Source organism: Tasmannia lanceolata, unplaced genomic scaffold (assembly GCF_043159265.1).
Source record: "Tasmannia lanceolata isolate RefF3 unplaced genomic scaffold, GAP_Taslan_0.1 ptg000007l, whole genome shotgun sequence".
In the NCBI taxonomy this organism is placed as follows: domain Eukaryota; kingdom Viridiplantae; phylum Streptophyta; class Magnoliopsida; order Canellales; family Winteraceae; genus Tasmannia; species Tasmannia lanceolata.
The window spans coordinates 12,238,965-12,258,591 of record NW_027518684.1 but is presented as its reverse complement, the minus strand read 5'-3'; the positions used below and the strand labels follow the sequence as shown (position 1 = coordinate 12,258,591).

At 38.2% G+C, this 19,627-nt stretch overlaps 1 protein-coding gene across 1 annotated transcript; it reads left to right on the top strand.

Moving 5' to 3' along the window:
- The first annotated feature begins 1,394 nt into the window (after nucleotides 1-1,394).
- LOC143881920 (bZIP transcription factor 12-like) lies at nucleotides 1,395-18,495 on the top strand. The gene is made up of 4 exons (XM_077385261.1): nucleotides 1,395-2,232; nucleotides 2,345-2,416; nucleotides 3,696-3,725; nucleotides 17,929-18,495. Exons 1-4 carry the CDS (start codon nucleotides 1,591-1,593, stop codon nucleotides 18,007-18,009), a joined length of 825 nt encoding a protein of 274 aa, XP_077241376.1. The 5' UTR covers nucleotides 1,395-1,590; the 3' UTR covers nucleotides 18,010-18,495.
- Nucleotides 18,496-19,627: the final 1,132 nt, after the last annotated feature.

The window sequence follows — 19,627 nt, the reverse complement described above, 5'->3', positions numbered from 1 at the left end:
TGTGCCCAAGACACAGTTCCCCGAAATAATTTCTTCGCCCTTAAAACGACTGGTTACATATTATTTAAAGAGAAAACAACTCACACGTAGCTAAACATTAGCAACCAACAACTTACGTGCCAACTCCTACACAATAGCAACTTTCCTAAAAACTTGCAAAAATGATAAGAACATCCTAAAATCTACCAAAAACCCATGTTGCTTATCTCAAATGCCACATCAGCATGCTTATCCCAACAACCAAACGAAAGCAGATTGTTATGCACGTAACATAAGCTGCATATTGTGGGGCTAGCATTTTACACCTCATGTTTTGATGGGGTGTGACTCATTATTTAACACGCATGCATAGCCATTGGCCAATAATGCTAGCAAAATGTACTAATGTTTATTTCCTTTGGGGAAGTGATATACCTACCCACCCCTTGTTTTACTTTGGACAGCGACCTTTGGTGTAGCTATGACTGCAGAGCGACTGATTTACTTCATACTGGAAGGATTCAAATCATTTCCCTTCCTCTGTTATTTGTTTTCTTCCCATGGAAAACTTTTCTCACTCTTTTTGCTAGAAGGACCCTTGGGCCCCACGTGTGGCATGTGGTCTTGATCCGGTGATCCTAGCCCTTGATCTATAAGGCCCTGTTTAGAATTTGGGGAATGATACCCCCCTCTCCTCCGACAGATAAAATCCCTCCTTTAACCTTATTTGTTTAAGTTTTAAAGGCAAAAGAAAAACGTTAAAGGGGGTGAATTTATCCTCAAACAGTGAACCATCCTACAGAAACCGTTAAAGGAAGGGGGTTATCATTTCCCTAGATCTTTTGTCAAATCAAACTACAATATTAGTTTAGGTACTGATATCAGCACTACCATGTTTTAATAATGGCACAAACACAGCTTGTCTTTTCCATTTCAGTAGGCATCCAGATATTTCTAGGAGCTACAGTAACCTTTGACAGCTGTTTACGTAGTAAAAGACAAGTTGATCTAATGCAATTATTAAAATAAGGTGGTGCCAACATCAGTAGCCTCTATCCTAGTAATAAGAAATAAGAAAGGTAGCCTTAAAGTGAGCTGGCTGACGATGGTCCACTAGATCAACGGACCCACTTATAAAAACATAGTTCTGATCATTAGAATTCAATCCTACTCCTCAGTAACGGATATTATTCGAGAAGCTACATTTTCTTTTAATTTAAGAAAATAAGCAAAATGTTGTCGGCCAAAGACAAATAAACTCACGTCCCTCTCTCCTCTTTCCTAAACTACAAAAGCATAAAAATCTTGGCATGGCACGGAAAGGAAGAAAAGAAAACGAATTCAAAGTCTCCTGTAGGCCCCACTAAAAAAACCAACTCCCTTTGTCTTTTTCCTCTTCCTATTTATAGAAACTCTCACGTCCCTCAAAATACCCAATCTCCTTCCCAAAATCCACGAAAGACGGTGCAAATAAAAAATCCGATTCTGGTTTTTTATTTTTATTTTCTTCCTCCAAGTGTCCGAAATCTATGCACAGATGCCCGAGATTCGACCGATTCTAAAATTAGAAAACGAATCGCTCCAAAACAAACAAACCCTAAAAATCAGCAGATGGCTTCGGTGATGAAGACTTCAGGGAATTCGGATCTGACACATCAATCTTCTTCTTCTATGTACGAATTAGGGTTACAGAGTTCTAATTCGATTGGAGATCCAAACAATACTTTTGCTAGTATGAACATGGATGAGCTGATTAGGAATATGTATGCTGATAATCCAACGGTTGAGACTCTACCGCATTTCGAATCCAACGGTGGAGGAGGAGGATCGATGAATAACAAGACGGTAGATGAGATTTGGAAGGAGATTTCAGGTGATCGGAAGATTGGAGTAGTTGAGGGTTTGGTTTTTAATGAGGAGATGACTTTGGAGGATTTTTTGGCGAAGGCGGGAGCAGGGCCGGAGGAGGACGTTAGGGTTAGGGTTGAGGAGGATATTAGGGTTAGGGTTTCGAATGCGCAGGGTGGTGGTTATCAGGTGGATTTGGGGAATAGGTTTGGGGATCAGCAAGTAGAGGGGTCGATTTTAGGGTTTGGGAATGGAGTTGAAGGAGGAGGAGGAGGAGGAGGAGGTGTGAGAGAAAGGGGGAAGAGGCGAGCTGTGCAGGAGCCGGTGGATCGGGTTGCGCAGCAGAGACAGAGGAGGATGATTAAGAACAGAGAGTCTGCGGCTAGGTCACGAGAGCGAAAACAGGTTTGCATTGGTTAGATAGTCTTTTTTTTTATTGATATTGTTTATTTTGTTTCTTGTTTGATCTCTTCTTTTGTTCTTGATTATGATTTGTGGTATGTGTGTCTGTTTTAAGGCGTATACTGTAGAGTTAGAATCTTTAGTGATGCGGCTGGAGGAGGAAAATGCACAGCTAGTGAGGGAGCAGGTATGAATCCCCCTCTCTGTTTGATTTTTGGCTGTTTTGGGTTGGTTGCTTATGTAATGATGAAGTTAAAGAGTTGCATTTACTGATCATAAAAACTATGGTGTTTGTCACTGTTTGTAGTTGATATCAGTCAACTGCTTGCATTCATAAATAAACATAGAGTTATGCCAGTCTTTGTTTGATTTTTGGCTGTTTTCTGTTGCTTTCTTATGTAATGATGAAGTTAAACACTTGCATTTACTGATCATAAAAAACTTAAAAAAAAAAATGGAAAACATGAAAAAGGTTTTGCTAACCAGTGCCCTAAGGTGCATTGGAAACATAATTTCACACATGTTTTGAGGATGTTTTGTGATTTTTTCATTGGAAATGTGTGTAAAATTATGTTTCCAATGCACCATAACAAGTGCCCTAAGGTAAGTCATTAGCAAAACCCACATAAAAATTAAGGTTAGTCCCTTGCATATGACTATGATCTCTGGCACGTTTTGTTGTCGATATCATTCAACTACCAGCATTCATCAATAAAAAAAGAGTTATGAGGAAACAGAGAAGGTGAAAAGGGATTTGACATCATTGGAGTTTTTTTTACCGATTAGCTTGAGCCAATGGTGAAGTGTGATTTTTGATTGAACGTAGAAGTTTGATTGTTGGTAACCTTATTCACATCTTCAATCCAAATGCTGTCGAGACTTTACTTGAAATTTAAAATCTTTATAATTGTGATTTCGAAGAGAAGAAACTCTGGTATGGTTCTCCAAATTGGAGGTGTGGGGTCCGCCCCCTCCTGAGAGGTATCAATTTACGTGCTAGCCTGTGCATTGTCTTTGTTAGTCAGAATTAGGGTTTAACCCTTGGTTCCTCATAACATGATTAGAGTAGCCACCTATGAAGGGGAAATAACTTTTTAAACGTTGGTCTACTTCTCCCAAATATGCTCACGGTCAGGTTACTGGACCGGAAGGTGTTAAGTACCGGTTTCACCCAATTCAAAGAATCAATCTCTACTAGAAGAAATGGATTTTTATATTAATTTTAGAATTGGAGATTATTTGGTAAAAAATTTTCGTGTATGGAACAAGGGTTTGTTTATGTATTGTACTGATCCTGCACTTCTTTGTAAATATGCTCGGTTTGTTCACTTAATAATTAAAATAAGGGATTTGAATGCATTTCATATTGCAATTTTATGCTTCGTAAAATCAGGCATTCTTTAATTTTTCATTCTGTTAAGTTGCTTTTATAAAATTGTGAACTAATGAAAAATCATAATTTCCAGGTGGAGCAAACTAAGAAGAGGCTCAAGCAGGTATGTGTAGTATGTGATTTTTTTCACAATTGCATACTGAAGTAGTGCTCCATTATCTTGAAGTAGATTGTCAAAGAGAATATTCTGGTTTTTTAGAAGGTTCTATGATTTTAACATGAAAGATAAACACCAAAAGTTCTAGGATACCTCGTTTAGCTCTCATTAAAATGCCAATCAATCAAGCATCGTACATTTGTAAAATTTTGAATTCTTCAAGAGACTTTCGTGATCATATTTCTTGATCGTATTTGCGCTTGTCATTTACGATTTAAAGAAATGCACTTCACCTAAAGAATTTCTCATGGGTTGATTGATTGAAACATTGGAATGCTTTTGTTGCTATCATGCTTGAAATGGACATAGTTGCTAGGAATTGCTGTGAGGTTTAGATACCAGTTAAGGGCACTGTTTTGGCATTTTGAATTTAGGGCACATTTCTTTGTTATGTTCTTGGAACGTCCTAGAGGTTTTTTGTATACAATTTTTTTAGTATCTTCTTTATATGTCGTTAGGACACCCTTGAAGGGTTTCAAGAATGATTTTGCATCAGTCTAGGTATATTTTTGGTATGCTCACCATTAATGAGAAGTTTGATACATTCAAAGCATATATTTGGTACTTCTTTTTTTGTATTTTAGGACACAGGTTTAGATTTCTAACCTTTTAATTGGTTTAAAATACACTTGATGTTCCTTTTTTGTTTTTTAAACAGTACTTGAGTAACTGGTATTTGTGTGTAGTAGCTTCTTTTTTGAGCAACCTTTTTAGGTCTTCATTGTCATAGCATGCTGACATGGGTTGAGGAGTCAATGATTTTGGCATGGATGATGGAACTTCCTAGAATTGGTGAGGGTGACATGGGAATTAAAATAATAATATAAGAGGGAACTTTTATCATGTGTTGTGGAGGTTGGGAGGAGGCTAGAAGCAGATATGGAAAATGGAATAGGAGGGAAAGTTGGAGGGCGACGGGATTTTTGGAAAACAGTTGAGTTGAAAAAATGTTTATTGAATCCTGATACTATTTGGGGATTCATTTATGGTGTTGGAACAACCTTGTAGGTCTTAGCTGTCACGAATTTCTCGTAGTCGAACCTTAGCGTAGGGCATGGGAGCAACAACATTACCTTCATTGTGCAAACTTCCTTTCTTGCATTTGTAGGTGGAGGTGAAAGAAGTATGAGTGGATGATTCAATTACATACCGTGGAGGCTGGGAAGGAGGGGTTAGGAAGGGTGCTTTTTCAGATAAAAGAGGTTGTGCAAAGAGCTACTGATCTGACTAGTGTTTCTTTTCTAGTCCCAAATATGCAAGAGCTCCCTAACCCCCTTTTCCCTGCCCTCAAAGTTGAGAAATTAGCATTTCTACAAACGATAGGCTCAGCTCACTGAGATCACCATCTTGGTTCTTTTCAAATCAAACTCATTCAACTTCAATCATGTTGCCGTGACTATTGCAAGATGAAATTGCTTCTGCTTCGATCTCACCCAAGAAGAGATGCCTTATTTTAGCCGCCTGAGGACCATCTTCCCTTATTTGGCCAAAGACTCTGATAAGGAAGGTCGTTTTTTGGTTTTCTCTAATAGTTCACCGCCCAATGGATTTGATAGAAAGTTTTCAGTGTCATCTCCTAGGTGATGCACAGAGGCTGTAGGAAAAAAAATACAACTACTTCTCCGCTGGGAAAAACCTAGGAATCAAACAACCAGATGAATTTATTGGTCATAAAGTTCGATAAACTGGATTTGTGCCAATCGCGGAAATCCAGTCAAGTGCAACCTATTGAAAAGAGGATGGCTAAAGAGTGAGATCTCCCAATTTTATTCTATCAAAAATGGCATTCTATTATTATGATTTATGACTAGAACTTGAGCAATGGATTTCAACTTCATATCTTTTAAGGAAGTTCCAACATAAGATGGCTTGAAACCTACCATTCAAAAAAAAAAAAGGATGGCTTGAAACCTTTTTTTATCATTAAAAAGACGGGTTAATAATTTCTTAGTTATTTTTTATATTTGGTTAATATGTGTGATTTACAGCAAAAAGTGCGTACGACCTCTTTTTGTTGTGCATTTCTGGAGCTCATTGCTCGAAGGGGTTACAAATGTTTCAACATGATATCAAACAAATCATATTCTTGCAAACTTAAACATTTCCTTTGGGGATTGGCAAAAGTCCCAAGTTCTAGTTTGTGGGTGGACAGTGGGGGAATCATTGCGGAGGTGATTTTTAATACAGACCCAAGCTGGTACATGTGCGACATTTTTCTAGCCTCAATTAGAAGGCATGCTTGTTGCTAACATTTTTTTAATGGTGATGCTTGTTGCTAACCTTGAGCAGCAATGTTGAGGTAATCCTCCGTAGAGACTTCCGTGTTACAAATTCTTAAGTCTCTTTGAGTTTTTTTTTTTTTTGAAGTCTCTTTGAGCTATTATTCAAAACTTACAATTTCTTGAATGGCAGATTCACAACTCACAATAGCCTATTTAGCTTCTACCGTTTCTTGTTGGTCTCAATTAATGTAGGACGATCCAAATAATTTGGAATGGAAACTAACTCAAAACTTCTTGACCTCCCCCAAAACCAACACTCAATATGCTGAGTATGAGTATGACTTCAGATCAAGTATAAACTTAATTGAATTGTAGAAAGATGCAAGTAATGCTTAGATGCGAAGAGACGCATGCATAGGTATGGGATTGGCTTTGATGAGACGTTTTCGGTTTTTCCCATTTCCGAAATGAAAACCATCAAAATCTGTTCCAAGTTCCAACCAAATCTCAAGAGTGGCTTAGTCCATAGAGGGATTGAGGGGGTTATGTGGTCATTCTTCCTTCATTCAAGAACCAGGTAAGGTTTGCTTGCTTAAGAAGTTATTTTCGACATATATCTTGAAGAGAAAGTATAAAATTATTCTAAGGATACAAGTTACAACAAGGCCATCCATGGGCTGATATATGATGTCTGGCCCACCAAGTTCATTGTACCAATAGTTTGAGCACGTTTTGAGACATCTCCAGGTGATAACACCACCGGTGACCACCCTATTCATAAGCATTCAAGAAAGGTTTCTTCTTCCAACTTGCATATGCAAAGTGTGGTGACAAGGAAGAATTACTCAACAGCTAATAGAATCTTTTTGACCGTTCAAAAAGATCCAAACAAGGTTTGCTTGCTTAATAAGCGCTCATTGGACCAGCTCGGTCGCCTTTTAATAGAATCTATTTTATGATTCGTAAAAAATGCATGTAGAAAGAGATAGGGAAGAATGGTTAATGTACCAAGTAATAAGCCAGATTGGAAGCGTGTAGAAAGAGATACGGTAGAATGGTTAACGCAGCATGTAACAAGTCTCATTGGAATATATTGTTTAGGGTTACAAGTAGGTTAGGAAGGAAGAGTTAATGTAGGTCAGGGTTACCAGTTGTAAAGGAGACTTTACGACAGTTTTAAAACTCCCCCGCATCATTGTGGACTCCCCCGAGTCGACTCTCTTTTACAACGGCCACGCTCCGCATTTTGCTGCCGCGTTCCACCTTTTTACTTACAGTAAAAACTCCTTTGACTCTACCGAATTATGACCGTGTTAACCAAGTTCTCAACCGCGTCGTGCTGAGTCAACTAGGATTTTCTTTAACCGCGTTCCGCGCCAAATTCCTGTTTTGAAAAACTGCTTTACGGCTAACTAGAATTACAAATTTCAGGAACATATAGTTATACATGTTTTTTTAATGGCAGTTATCCATGTTTTATTTATTTAGGTTTAGTCTTGAATTATTGGGAAAAGATCTACAAAGTTGATGTGATTTAGTCACCATAGCCTAGATTTTTTTTGTCTATTAGACTATTGGACATTTGTTATTTTTCTTTTATGTATTACTTTATTTGATTTATTAGCATTTTTATTTAGACTAGATGTGGGGGATGTGCACATAAGCCCATAGTGCACCATATCCTTTGCCCCCATGGCCCACTTACCCTTATTTTATTTTTATTTTGAATGGCACTCATTTACCCTTATTAAAATCGTAATTTATATCCTTTTGCCCATGACTTACTTTATTTCTTATTGACTAAAATCTCTAACCAGTAAGTGAACTTAATCTTATAACCCATTGGCCTGCTATAGGCCTCACCACTTAAAACAATTCGCCACCTTATAAATACCCATTCATCCACTAAAATAGAAAATCTTTGAAAAAATGTGAAAGGAAGCCCCTCTTGCATCAAGGTACGTCCCCTCTCCCCTCCTTTATCTTCTTTCCTCCCCTCATCCAGTACATTTTCTCTTTCTCTAGGCACCTTCTATCATCCATCTCACCAGCCTCCTTACACTCATCCCTCTCACTTCCTCTCTTGCTTCTTTGTCTTGTTCTGTAGTTCAATTTCTCTTTTCCCCTCCTTTCCTCCCATTCCTTTCTCACCGTCCTCGATTGGGATCATAAACTGATCACTCTCTCTCTCTTTCTTGTTATTGATTCTCTTTTTTTGTAATCTCTTTGTATTAGCAGAGATCATCTCCTTCTATAACACCATTCAAAAAAAAAAAAAGAAGGTAAAAACATATCCTTCTATACTCTAGCTACCCCCCTTCCCTCTCTTGGAGATGACCTGCAACAAGATGACACCCGAGGCCTAGTATGCGATCCTAGGTACGGATCCTTTATTTCTTCATCTCCATTGACTATTTGACTTCACCTCAACCTTAACCCTAATCTTTCCCATCTTGTTTCTTCTACTTCATACCCTGAAGCCTGAACCTATCAATCCTATTAGTCTTATATCTTGTTAGACTCCTTTTGGGTTGTAGTTAGACATTAATTAGTAGTTGATAGATTGTTATTTGATATGGTTTCCTTGCTTAGTTGGTTGATTTACTTTTGATTAGAACCTATTGTTAGAACTTTTACTTGGATGGGTTGAATTCTATTGATGAATTAATTTTAAAGTTTTGGAGCTTGCTGCTTTGATTATTATGTGCTGTTTATTTAGATTTAGGAATGTAAGTTTCTATTAATATGAATTAGATGCCATTTCTCATGCTGCTAAGTTCCCAAATATTGACCCCTGAAACCCAGGCTTGCATTATAACTATTATTTGAAACTTAAGATGACTTTTTAAGTTTTAAATATACTCTTTTAGGAAAAAATAATCACCTAGTCATGGTCAAACTCCAAGGAGAGTATTTCTTATTTAAAGGACACTAGAGGTTTTCTATTTGAGTATTTGTACACTAATGCAGAACACAAGCCCTTCTTGGAAAACAAGGGTAAATAAAAACTATCTTTAAGTTTAATATTCATAAGGGAAGCATACATACACTCCCACCAAATCTTAGGTCGAGATATATGGACCAGATGGCGCTTTTTCTTCCTTGACCATCATAGAGATACTTTATTTTATTTTATTTTATTTTCTTGATCATCAAAGGGAAGTAATTGTGGTTGTTTTTTAACAAGATAATTTAGGAGTAGGAAGGTGACTGTAATCCTACTCGAATTAAATACCACGGAATGTTGAAAATTGGTTAAAATCTGATGTAAACCGTTAGCACTGGATTGATTTGACTTCATCTTTTTTTCTTATATTTCTATTGTTTCTTAAATTTCTTTAGCTGTCTAGAAAATCATAAATTATAATCCCATTCTATGATTGTTCTTTTCAAAAAAATTATGATAATAATAATAATAATAATCCCATTCTATGACCCTTCACAACGATAATGCAACACTCCTATAATTTTACAATTTGATTTGCTTTTTAGAACATAACATAAAACGGGTTACGTCAGTGACTCAGTGCGTCCTCCATCATTCATCTCCACATTAGCATCAACTCTGTTCCCCAGTTTCTCTCCACGTGGTGATTCCACAACTGATGTGAGTTGATCTAGCCTTTGCGCGGCCCCCAGTTTTGAATGTAGGTGCCAGAGAAAGGAACCAAGGTTATGGGAGTAACTGGAGTTGGGTGGGCTGCTCTCCAGGGCCTCATTCATAGATAGAGTAGTGAGTTATTGTTACGACTGATGAGCAAGTGCACTGTAGGAAGCTGTTGAGTGCCCGATGAAGTAGAATAGTTTTCAATGTGTCCCACCTATTGGAGAAGTTGCTTCACTTGATCAATCATTTTATGTGGATCACTATCTTTCTTCTGTGCCATAGTGAATCCTCAAATGATTTCCAGAATCAAACTTGCTTTGAAACTTATTGATGCAAGCAAACTACCCGACATCCACCAAAAGTATCCTAACTCTCTACAGAAGTAAACAATAAATCAAATAATCCGTTAGATCTTCACAAATTGGCAAGAGATGGAGATAGAGAGAAATGACACTAGACTTGATCAACATAGGGCAAATACCAAAACCAAAAGGAGAAACATGCAATTATTCATTAACCCCTCAAAAGTATAAGGTCAACACCTTAAAACCTTAGTTTAATCTTAAACATTAGAATAAGGTCAATTACAACCCTTAGATCAACACAAATAAAGCCTAACTTTGGTTTTAGAGCATGCCAAAATAAAAATTGAAAGTGTAATATATGCATGGGTACAGAAAGCTTCCTAGTTGGGTGCAAAGCTCGCTTCCGAAGTTATCTTCTCACTTCCCAAGTTTAGGAGTGCTCATCCTGTATGCTTCCTCTTAATTAAGAGTCTGCTTTTTCATCAACGTGGAGCTCCAACATGTAAAGTTCAAGGATGAGATTGTGATGATTGAAATCAGGGGCAAAATTATGATGTGGATCAATTTGTTTGAGCACAAGAACAAAATTGAGATGCAGGAATAAAGGTATGAATACATAAATTCCATGATAAATTTTGCGTGAAAGTTTGTCTACAGTTCGGATCCTATGCGAGATGATTTTACTACCAGAGATCAAAGTAGAGATGATTCTATTCCCAGAGATCAAAGTGGAAATGATTCTATACGAGATGAATTTATTGGTTCAAAAGACATCCTTGTTGCCCCCTTAGATCATCAATGAAGAAACATAACAATGAAAGAACATCTTCTAAATAAGGTTTACCTCAGGAAGAAAATTTTGTAATCCATGGAGGATCCGACAAAAACATCGTTTCAAAGGACATGTTAGACAAATTACATCTGAATGAAGAAAATCATCCCCCAAATCCTACCATTTTCTTGCTATTTATGTCCGTTCCCGTTTAGTAGTCCACCAAAACCCTCTCTATTTGCCATTTGGCATTTAGGGAGACCTTCCTACAAGTCATTACATTGGCACCAACGCCCGATAGATGTTTTTTAAATCGGCTAATATCTCCACTGTATATTATTAACTTGCAATAAATACAAGTTGTTTTATTGTGTAGATCTGACACCAATGCAGCATATGCTCATGCTGGATCATTCAATCTACTAGAACGAAACTAATGGAAGAAACCCTGTTTCGGCCCTGAATTCATTTTTGGATAGTATTACAAGGGTACAAAGGAAAACCAAATATACAGTAAATAAATCGAAAATAGGGTACCTGAATTCATTTTTGGATAGTATTACACAAGATACAAAGGAAAACCAAATATACGGCAAATAAATAAAAAATAGGGTACCTCCTTGGAATAACTACTTGGATAGGTCACCTCAAGGTGTAAATGCAGTGGAACAATTGACTTACGAGAACTTGCTCTAATTGCATGGCGTCTTGAGCCAACAAGAAACAATGTACAATTGCAATGTCTAGAGCAGAAGCGGAGTATAGAGCTATGGCTTCGACTACCACTAAACTTATATGGTTTAAACATCTACTTGAGGAGCTTCATATGGTGAGAATTAAGGGTGTCAATTTTGGCTCTGGCTCGGCTCGAATCCTTAACAGGCTCGGCTCGGCTCGTTAAGAATTTAATATATTTTAATATATATCTTATATGTTAATATATACACTAAAAGGGTTGTCCAGGGAGTGAAAGGGGGAGGCAAAATATGTCACTTTTTTTTGGAACCCCATTTGTTGCTTGGACCACCCCCCGTAGTGTAAAAAGAGTAGTCAAATTACACTAGATAGGGCTGTCCAGGGAAGATGAGGGGTGTGAATTTAATATAACCCAAGCTCGATAAGGCTCGCGAGCCTGGCCGACCCTGACCGAGCCGAGCCGAGCCCGAGCCTGGTTCGAGCCCGAGCCGAGCTTTTGAGCTTAACGAGCCGAGCTGAGCCTGGCCAAGCTCGGCTCGGCTCGGCTTGTTTACACCCCTAGTGAGAATTGTAATGTCTAGAGCAGAAGCCAATGTTTTATGCCAAATAAACATACAGAGATGGACTCCATTTTATACGGAAAAGGTAGAAAGTGATAAGATTTTACGTTCTTTGTGTCTAGTAGCATTCAAGTGGTGGGATTGCAGATTATTGTAATCAATTTATCAGTGGTATAAAGATTCTTCATTGTGCGGCGGCGCCTAGTTCATGCGGTGCATCTCTGTTTAGTTGTGTGGTGTATGGGGGGTAGCATGAAGTTGTGTTGGAGCCCCCTAACTCGACCCAACCCGAGCCTCTGGTCAAGGGTGGTCAACCCTAACCCAGTCCGCTTCTAAATCTCTCAACCCTTACTCGAACCGTCTAACCTTTTTTTTCCCAAAATCGGATTGGGTTCGGTTTAGCCTAGGGCCAAAATAGAAAAAATATGAAATAAACAAAACACCAAGATTTTGAAAATCACACTAAAATTAGAGGATCGATGTTGGGTTTGGGTCGGATCGGATTGCTCAAGGTCTCAACCCTAACCCAACCCGAAATTAAATCAGCTTGGCTCTTCCCAATCATAACCCAACCCCAACCTGAGGAAATGTCAACCCAACCAAAGCTGAAATCGGGTTGAACCTGACCCATGTTGCACCCCTACTACTCACCATCTTCTCTTACATAATACTTGGTTAAAGAGACCATTCCGATCTAGGATTGATTCTTGGTGAGATATGACACTGGAAGATTCTTCTTCTCATGACGAATGGAGGGAGGGAGAGTTGGAGGATATTCCATATTTACTTAGCTCCCCCATCATTATCTCTTTCTCTCGTCCAGGTAAGGCCGTCAATCATTGATGTAGTCCAATTGGCCCTTAAAGCTAGCCAATGTAGGATTGGTCATGGGCCTACACTTTTAAGCACATCAAATATATGGAGTAGGCTAAACTTTGACGGAAGGTTGGTACAAACTAAACTTTGACGGGAGTTCTTTTGGGAATCTGCAATGGGAATGAGGCGGCGGCGGCGGCGGCTTTACTGTTTGGATAAAGATGGTGTGAAGGTCACAACATGAGCCCCCTGATTGTGGAGGGTGATTCCCTATGAAGCACAGGTACGGGTACGACACGACACGGGTACGTGATTTTCCAAAAAACCCGGGTGCGGGTACGTTTAGGTGCGCCAAATATAATAATATATTTTAATATTTTATTATATATTTATAAAAATTTTAAAAAAATAATTGGAGAGCAATCAAATAACAATAACATCACCAAAATGGAAAATTCTAATATTACTCTTCCTTTCATAAGTGATTAAGTTTCATATTTCATAACATGAGGCGTCAATACATCATTCATTAGAAAAAAAGTCTGTCGCCAGTGTGTTGACCAGTGCCTGACAAGATGAATAATTTTTAGAGACCAAATTATGAGATTTTTTATGCCGGACTTTTGGGATTTAATAATGTTTGGACATGATAGATTTTATGAATTTTTAAAATTTGAAAAATACCCCACCGTTTGGAAGTTAAGAAAGTTAAAATTTTGACCTGACCCTTTTTCTTCGGATTTTGTACTAGAACATGAGAGTTGACTTTTTTTTCCTTTTAGATCTGGGTCTTGAAACTATTTTTAATAAATCCAAATGGGAGTATTCTGTTATTTACATTTACTTAAATGGTTTACATGTAAATCCTAAGTACAGGAGAGGAGAGAGAAGAAGCACAAGAAGGATTTAAACCAGATAAGAGAAGCAGGAGGTGTCGGGTACGAGTTGGTGCGTACCCGACATGCACCTAGCAACCAAAATTGGTTTAAAAAAAAATAAAATTGGGGTATGTACTCCGGGCGTACCCGGGGCGTACTCGCCAAGGTTGCCAGAGCGGGAATCGAAAGCGGGAATCAAAACGGGAATCGAAGGGCTCCCAGGGAAGAATCCTACTAAAGGTTGCCAGAGCGGGAATCGAAAGCGGGAATCGAAACGGGAATCGAAGCGGGAATCGAAGGCTCCCAGGGAAGAATCCTGCTTCCTTGGTACTCGCACTCCATACATGTCGGGTACGGGAGCCCCAGGAGAGTACCCATGCTTCCTAGGTGATTCCACCAATGTCATTGCGTGGGCCATGAACCGGCGTTGCGGACCTTGGTGGCTGGCTACCAAGGTTGACGAAATTAGAGATTTGGTTCGCTCCATCCGTCTACAGCTCACCCATAGACGGAGGTCTGCAAACTCTGTTGCTGATGCCTTGGCTAAGGCCGAAGCAAACCGTGATGTAACCATCATTGGGGAAGCATCCCTGGTGGGAGATCAACTATTGTAACATCACTCCGAATCTCGGGTGATCTTGAAATTATGCGGTGTTTTGGGGACTTCTTGTCCCCTACTCATGCGTCCTTGATTTTAATAATACACACACACACACACAGTTGTCAACCCGTGACTCGACTCGTGACTCGATTTCTTAATTTTATGACTCGTGACTCGTAAGAGTTTTTGAAAAGAGTAGAAATGTAGTTGAAAAAAATATCAGTATATCTCAAAAGATGAAGCATGTAAATACATAGTTGTCAACGCGTGACTCGATTTCTTAATTTTATGACTCGTGACTCGTAAGAGTTTTTGAAAAGAGTAGAAATGTAGTTGAAAAAAATATCATTATATCTCAAAAGATGAAGCATGTAAAAAAAATATATAACCCAATTGCACATAGATAAAGCACGAAGCCAAAAATATCCATCTATCCATCCATCAATCCATAATATATACTAAGCACGTAACTTTCCAAATGTCATTCACCTTTTCTAGAAAACGTTTTTCCTGGAAAGTATTTTCCGCTACATCATGTTTTGATCTTTTGATTGGGTGGGGTGGGGCCCATATTCTATACCCAAGATAGCATGGGTAGGGTCCACTATTTTACCCTTGATCTAATGAGGCCACAAACTCTATCTAAACCCATGCATACACCGTGGGACCAGCTTTTTTTGAATGGTTTGGACTAATTATTTTACACCTCATGCTATGATGGGGTAGGGCCCAATATTTAATGACCATGCCTAGGATTGGTGGGGCCCACTGTCTCTACCCAAACCAATGTAGAAAGTGGGGCCCACCATTTTACCCCTAATGTTATTGACAATGTGGTGTCCGCACTCCACCGTCCCTACCCAAACCAATGCATTTGACTGGAGCCCACCATTTTACATCTCATGTTTTGATGGTGTGTGGCCTACCATTTACTAATAAATAACTACATGCTTGTAACTTGCATGAACAAAAATAATTAAGTTTTAAGTTCCTACTTCCAAGTTTTCAACCATCAAAGCAAGAAAGCCCAGGCCCAACGACTCGTAAGAGTCATAGTTTTTTTACTTGACTCGGAGCGACTCGTAAGAGTCATCAGATGACTCGTAAGAGTTTTCGACAAAGGCGACTCGCATGGGCGACTCGACTCGAAAGCCCGACGACTCGACTCGACTCGAGAGTTGACTCGTAAGAGTTTGACAAATATATATATATATATATATATATATATATATATATATTAGTGAAAAGTGTTTCTAAACCTGCACAAATCTGTCCATTTTTTAGCTCCACAAATTGAAGGGTTAGGATGATCCTATGGAGCTGACTTTTTGGGTACCCCCTATCTATGTCCCGGCCTCTCAAATGAATGCTTTGGATAATCCAAACAATGTGGGCCCATGTGTTTTTAGCCGACGGACTAGAAAACGTTTTCTGGTCGGCCGACTAGAAACACTAACCCCTTAACAAATATATGATTAATCCTAAAAAGAAATTAATACAGTTTCACCTAGGTGATTGTGTTGCTAACTTCAATTTATACCTCACATGGATTAGTGAACTGAAATCATAAACTTAGGAACACCAGACCTTACCAGATCCCAATGGTGGTTCTTTGCCAGCATTTCTGCATTATTATTGAAGTTGTTTTTTGGATTACATGGATTGTCAAGATGGAGATATTTTATTTCTTTCTGCATTTTTAATTGAACCTCCTGCTGCAAATCTGATAACAGCATATGGTAAAGTTGAGCTAATTTGTCAGGCTCTCTTCATATAACATTTTATACAATTCCTTGCCACTATTGCTTACCACCTTGATTACTAAAGAAAAAAAGAAATACAATTCCTTGGCACTGTGTGCCGTTTGCAACTTCCAGGGGGCTAGTTAGTATCTATGAGTTAGTCGACACTTTGATTTTCACCAGACATGCGTGTCAACATGCATTGGCATCCCTTTCAACACTTGTAAACGTACTGCTAAAACTGCCAGACTCAATGCGGGCGCATCGAGATTTTATTTTACTGTGTCAAGTGTAATATTATTTATTATTGAATATTTGTGTTTAGCTACTCTTTTATCATTAACTCTTATTTTATCATTAGCTCTTCTTTTAACTATTCTTTAAGAAATATTTGTTGTTGCCCCCTCTCTCCTAAACCTAAAACACTATAGTAATTTTGTATTCATTGTATCCAATTGGTTTCCCTCTTCCTCAATGCATACTGGAGACCCATGATAACTAGTTTAGATTGATGAATGTGCTCTTATTTGATTGTCTCGTAGTTTTTTGAAACATATAGTTTCTTAATCTTAAGATTTATTAGTTTGTTAAACGAAATATCATATTTATTATATTATAAATTATGATTAATAATCAGTAATTTTATATGTAAGTACGCATACAGACATGTCCTGGTGTCTAGATTTTTAGGGATTCTTATGTTGGACATCTTGTATCTGTGTCGACACTCGACACACCAATCCATGTCCACAAATCGTAAGTTATTATTAATAAAGTATCAGCAAAAGAAATATGCTATATTGTATTTTCTGAACGTGAGTTTTGGAAGTTTGTAGTCAGTATTTCTTTCTTATGAATTGCCAAGTTAACATATTCAATCAGGGGAATTGTTAAAATTATCAACTGCTAAAGATGTTGGAAATCATTCTCAAAGTTGTATGCCCCACAAACTCTCTATTGAGCTAGCACGATGGCAGAGATGTTGATTTGTAGTTTTGCAGATCATGAAATTGTTCTTCTAACTAAGTTCACTCAAAATTAAGTGTCATGCTTCGGAACAGAAAGGAACATCTACCAAGTTGTCTCTCACAGCTTGATGATCCTGCATGTATCTCGTGTCCATCTCACAGCTTGATTTAAAAAACTTTGTGAATTAACTTGGATTATGGGTGGTTCTAGCTGTATTGACTGCATATTTTGGTGGAACTTGTTATTCCTTACCTAGGGAGTCGGGACCAAATTGGTTATTGGACAGGCGTACTCTAAACACTGATCCGTAACCCCTAACCCATAAATCCCCCAAACGTAACCCCATAAACCGTTCTCATTGCAGTAGGTAAACTGCTGCCAATAGACTCATTCACTTCCGGGTCCATGACTGTTGGCTATCTACCTCAGGATATGTCTTTTTCTTCTTTCCTTTTTTTTCGGAGTGGTAACTTTTATTCAGGTCTGATTGGCTAGATAGTTTGAAGTTATCAATTTTCTTGTAAGTCCCTTGCCAACCTGAAGAGAGATAAAATCGTAAAGTGATTAGCCCCTTGCCAACCTTAAGAGAGACAAAATAGTACAGTAATTTTATATCTACATTAAAGAAAGAAAACGAGTAGTACAGCAGGACTATGCAAGTGGTCACTGGCATGAATGGTCATTGCAGTGTGAGAAATGCCCGTGTCCTTTTACCCAAAAACATTTGTATATCTTGTGGTGCTGCCTGTAATCCTCTCTTCTAAAACACAAACTCTGTATGTATTCACTTACTATGTTGTTTGAACTCTGTATCATATTTAATACTATGGACATAGTTCTTCCTCTACAGTTCAATATATAGTCTCTTACATTTATTCTTTTTTCATGGTCATTGTTCATTCAATTCATTAACTTTGAATAAGATATAGTAATGGTAGTTAGTTCAATGCATACAAATCTAACAGTCAAAATGGTTTGCAGCTCATGGAAAATCGGATCCCTGTGCTAGAGAAGCAAAGACCGCCACGTGTTCTTCGGAAAACCAGCTCTATGAAGTGGTAGATTGATTGTGGTGGACCCCATGAAGAAATGAGATTTGGAGAAATGTTCTTTTCTTTTATTTTTCTTCCTAAAAGGTGACAGGTAGAGGAACATCTGGCATATATCTGTATCTCCTCCCAATTATCCTCTTCTGATATTCCTTCACAAGAACCCAGATTCATGTGTAAAGAGAGGAAGCCAAAGGAGTTAAGCCAAAGTGGAGAAGGAAAATCCAAATGGGTGAAGGTGGTTTTCTTATCAGAGGATGTTGAAAGTTGCTCATAGAAATCAGAGATTAAATAGCTGTCTACATGGGTTTTAAGAGGTTATAAATTATCCCACTTCACTTAACAATGCTTGTTGCCCCCCTTTAGATAAATGGGTAAAATAGGGAAGACCCAAATAAAGAGCCCCCCATGATGACAGAACAGATTGACTGACCTACATGTTAATATAAACACTTTTACTTATATTTTAGTAATATAATTCTTAATGCAGCTTTTGCCATGCCCTGGATGACCCACCCATATCTTTTAGTCTCTGTGGTTATATTACAAGTTGCGGATTCAAGACTCATGAGCTTCGTTACCATTCAAAAAAGAAAGAAAGAAAGAAAGAAGGGTGTTTCATCACACCCTTAGATAACCAAATCATCAACATTGATCCAAAATTAATGGAGAGAATCCTACAACAAAATCATGTAATTTTGACCTTAAAGAAAGGCTACTACTGATATTGGCACTACCATGTTTTGACAATTGCACTAAGCCATCTTTTCTTTTAGTATTTAAATTGATGTCAAAAGGTTTTTACAGTTTTCCAAACAGCTCAATAGCCAATTAAAAAAAGAAGACAAGATGAGTTTGTGCAATTATTAAAAGATGTTAGTGCCAATATCATTAACCTAAAGAAATGGTAGCAGCACATTTTTCACAGTAAAGGAAAGTCCCATCTTTTCTTTTCCTTTGCCATCGACTATTGGCTTAATTAAAGGTCGCCAAGTAATTAAGAACTCTGCTAATAGTAATACCCTCACTGATTTGCCTGATTGGGAGGCAACTCCCCCCTCCCTTTCCCAAAAAAGAGCACTTCGCCATGTCCGATCAAACATCGGGTTTATTGTAAATTGCAAGGGGTGCAGAGGGTAAAGACCTACTAATAACGAAACCAATATACACACTAAGCTCGGTTGGTGTTAAAATTTTACAATGGTCAATCACCCAAGGCCAAAAACATTTATTGTATCAGGTATATGAATGACCAGCAGACCATTGACCATGAAATCTGTTTAGAGCTCAACACAATAGTTCCTTACAGAGACGTCCTTGAAATAATGAAACATATGACAGAAAGCTAAGATGATAACAGTTATTTTATGAGTATATGCTCTGAACCCTAAGGAGCTTAAGAACCACTGGGCCACGCCCTAGACAAAGCATTTCATAGCTAGCCATTGATGGGGAAATATCACATTTTGAAGCATTTCATCTTCTTTTTTTGAATGGTAACTTCAGGTCAAAACCCATGTACATAGGAGGGAACAAGATGTCCCATTCTGAAACTACAGAGGTATGCTCAACTGGCTGCAATACTTGCAGGCCCAGCACATTACAGCCGCGAACATAAAAATTACATGCAA

Bases quoted from the DNA above. Each gene is read 5' to 3' on its own strand.
- LOC143881920 (XM_077385261.1), top strand. From the start codon at position 1,591: ATGGCTTCGGTGATGAAGACTTCAGGGAATTCGGATCTGACACATCAA. The intron at 2,233-2,344 runs GTTTGCATTGGT...GTCTGTTTTAAG, and splicing joins GGTCACGAGAGCGAAAACAG to GCGTATACTGTAGAGTTAGA. The intron at 2,417-3,695 runs GTATGAATCCCC...CATAATTTCCAG, and splicing joins CACAGCTAGTGAGGGAGCAG to GTGGAGCAAACTAAGAAGAG.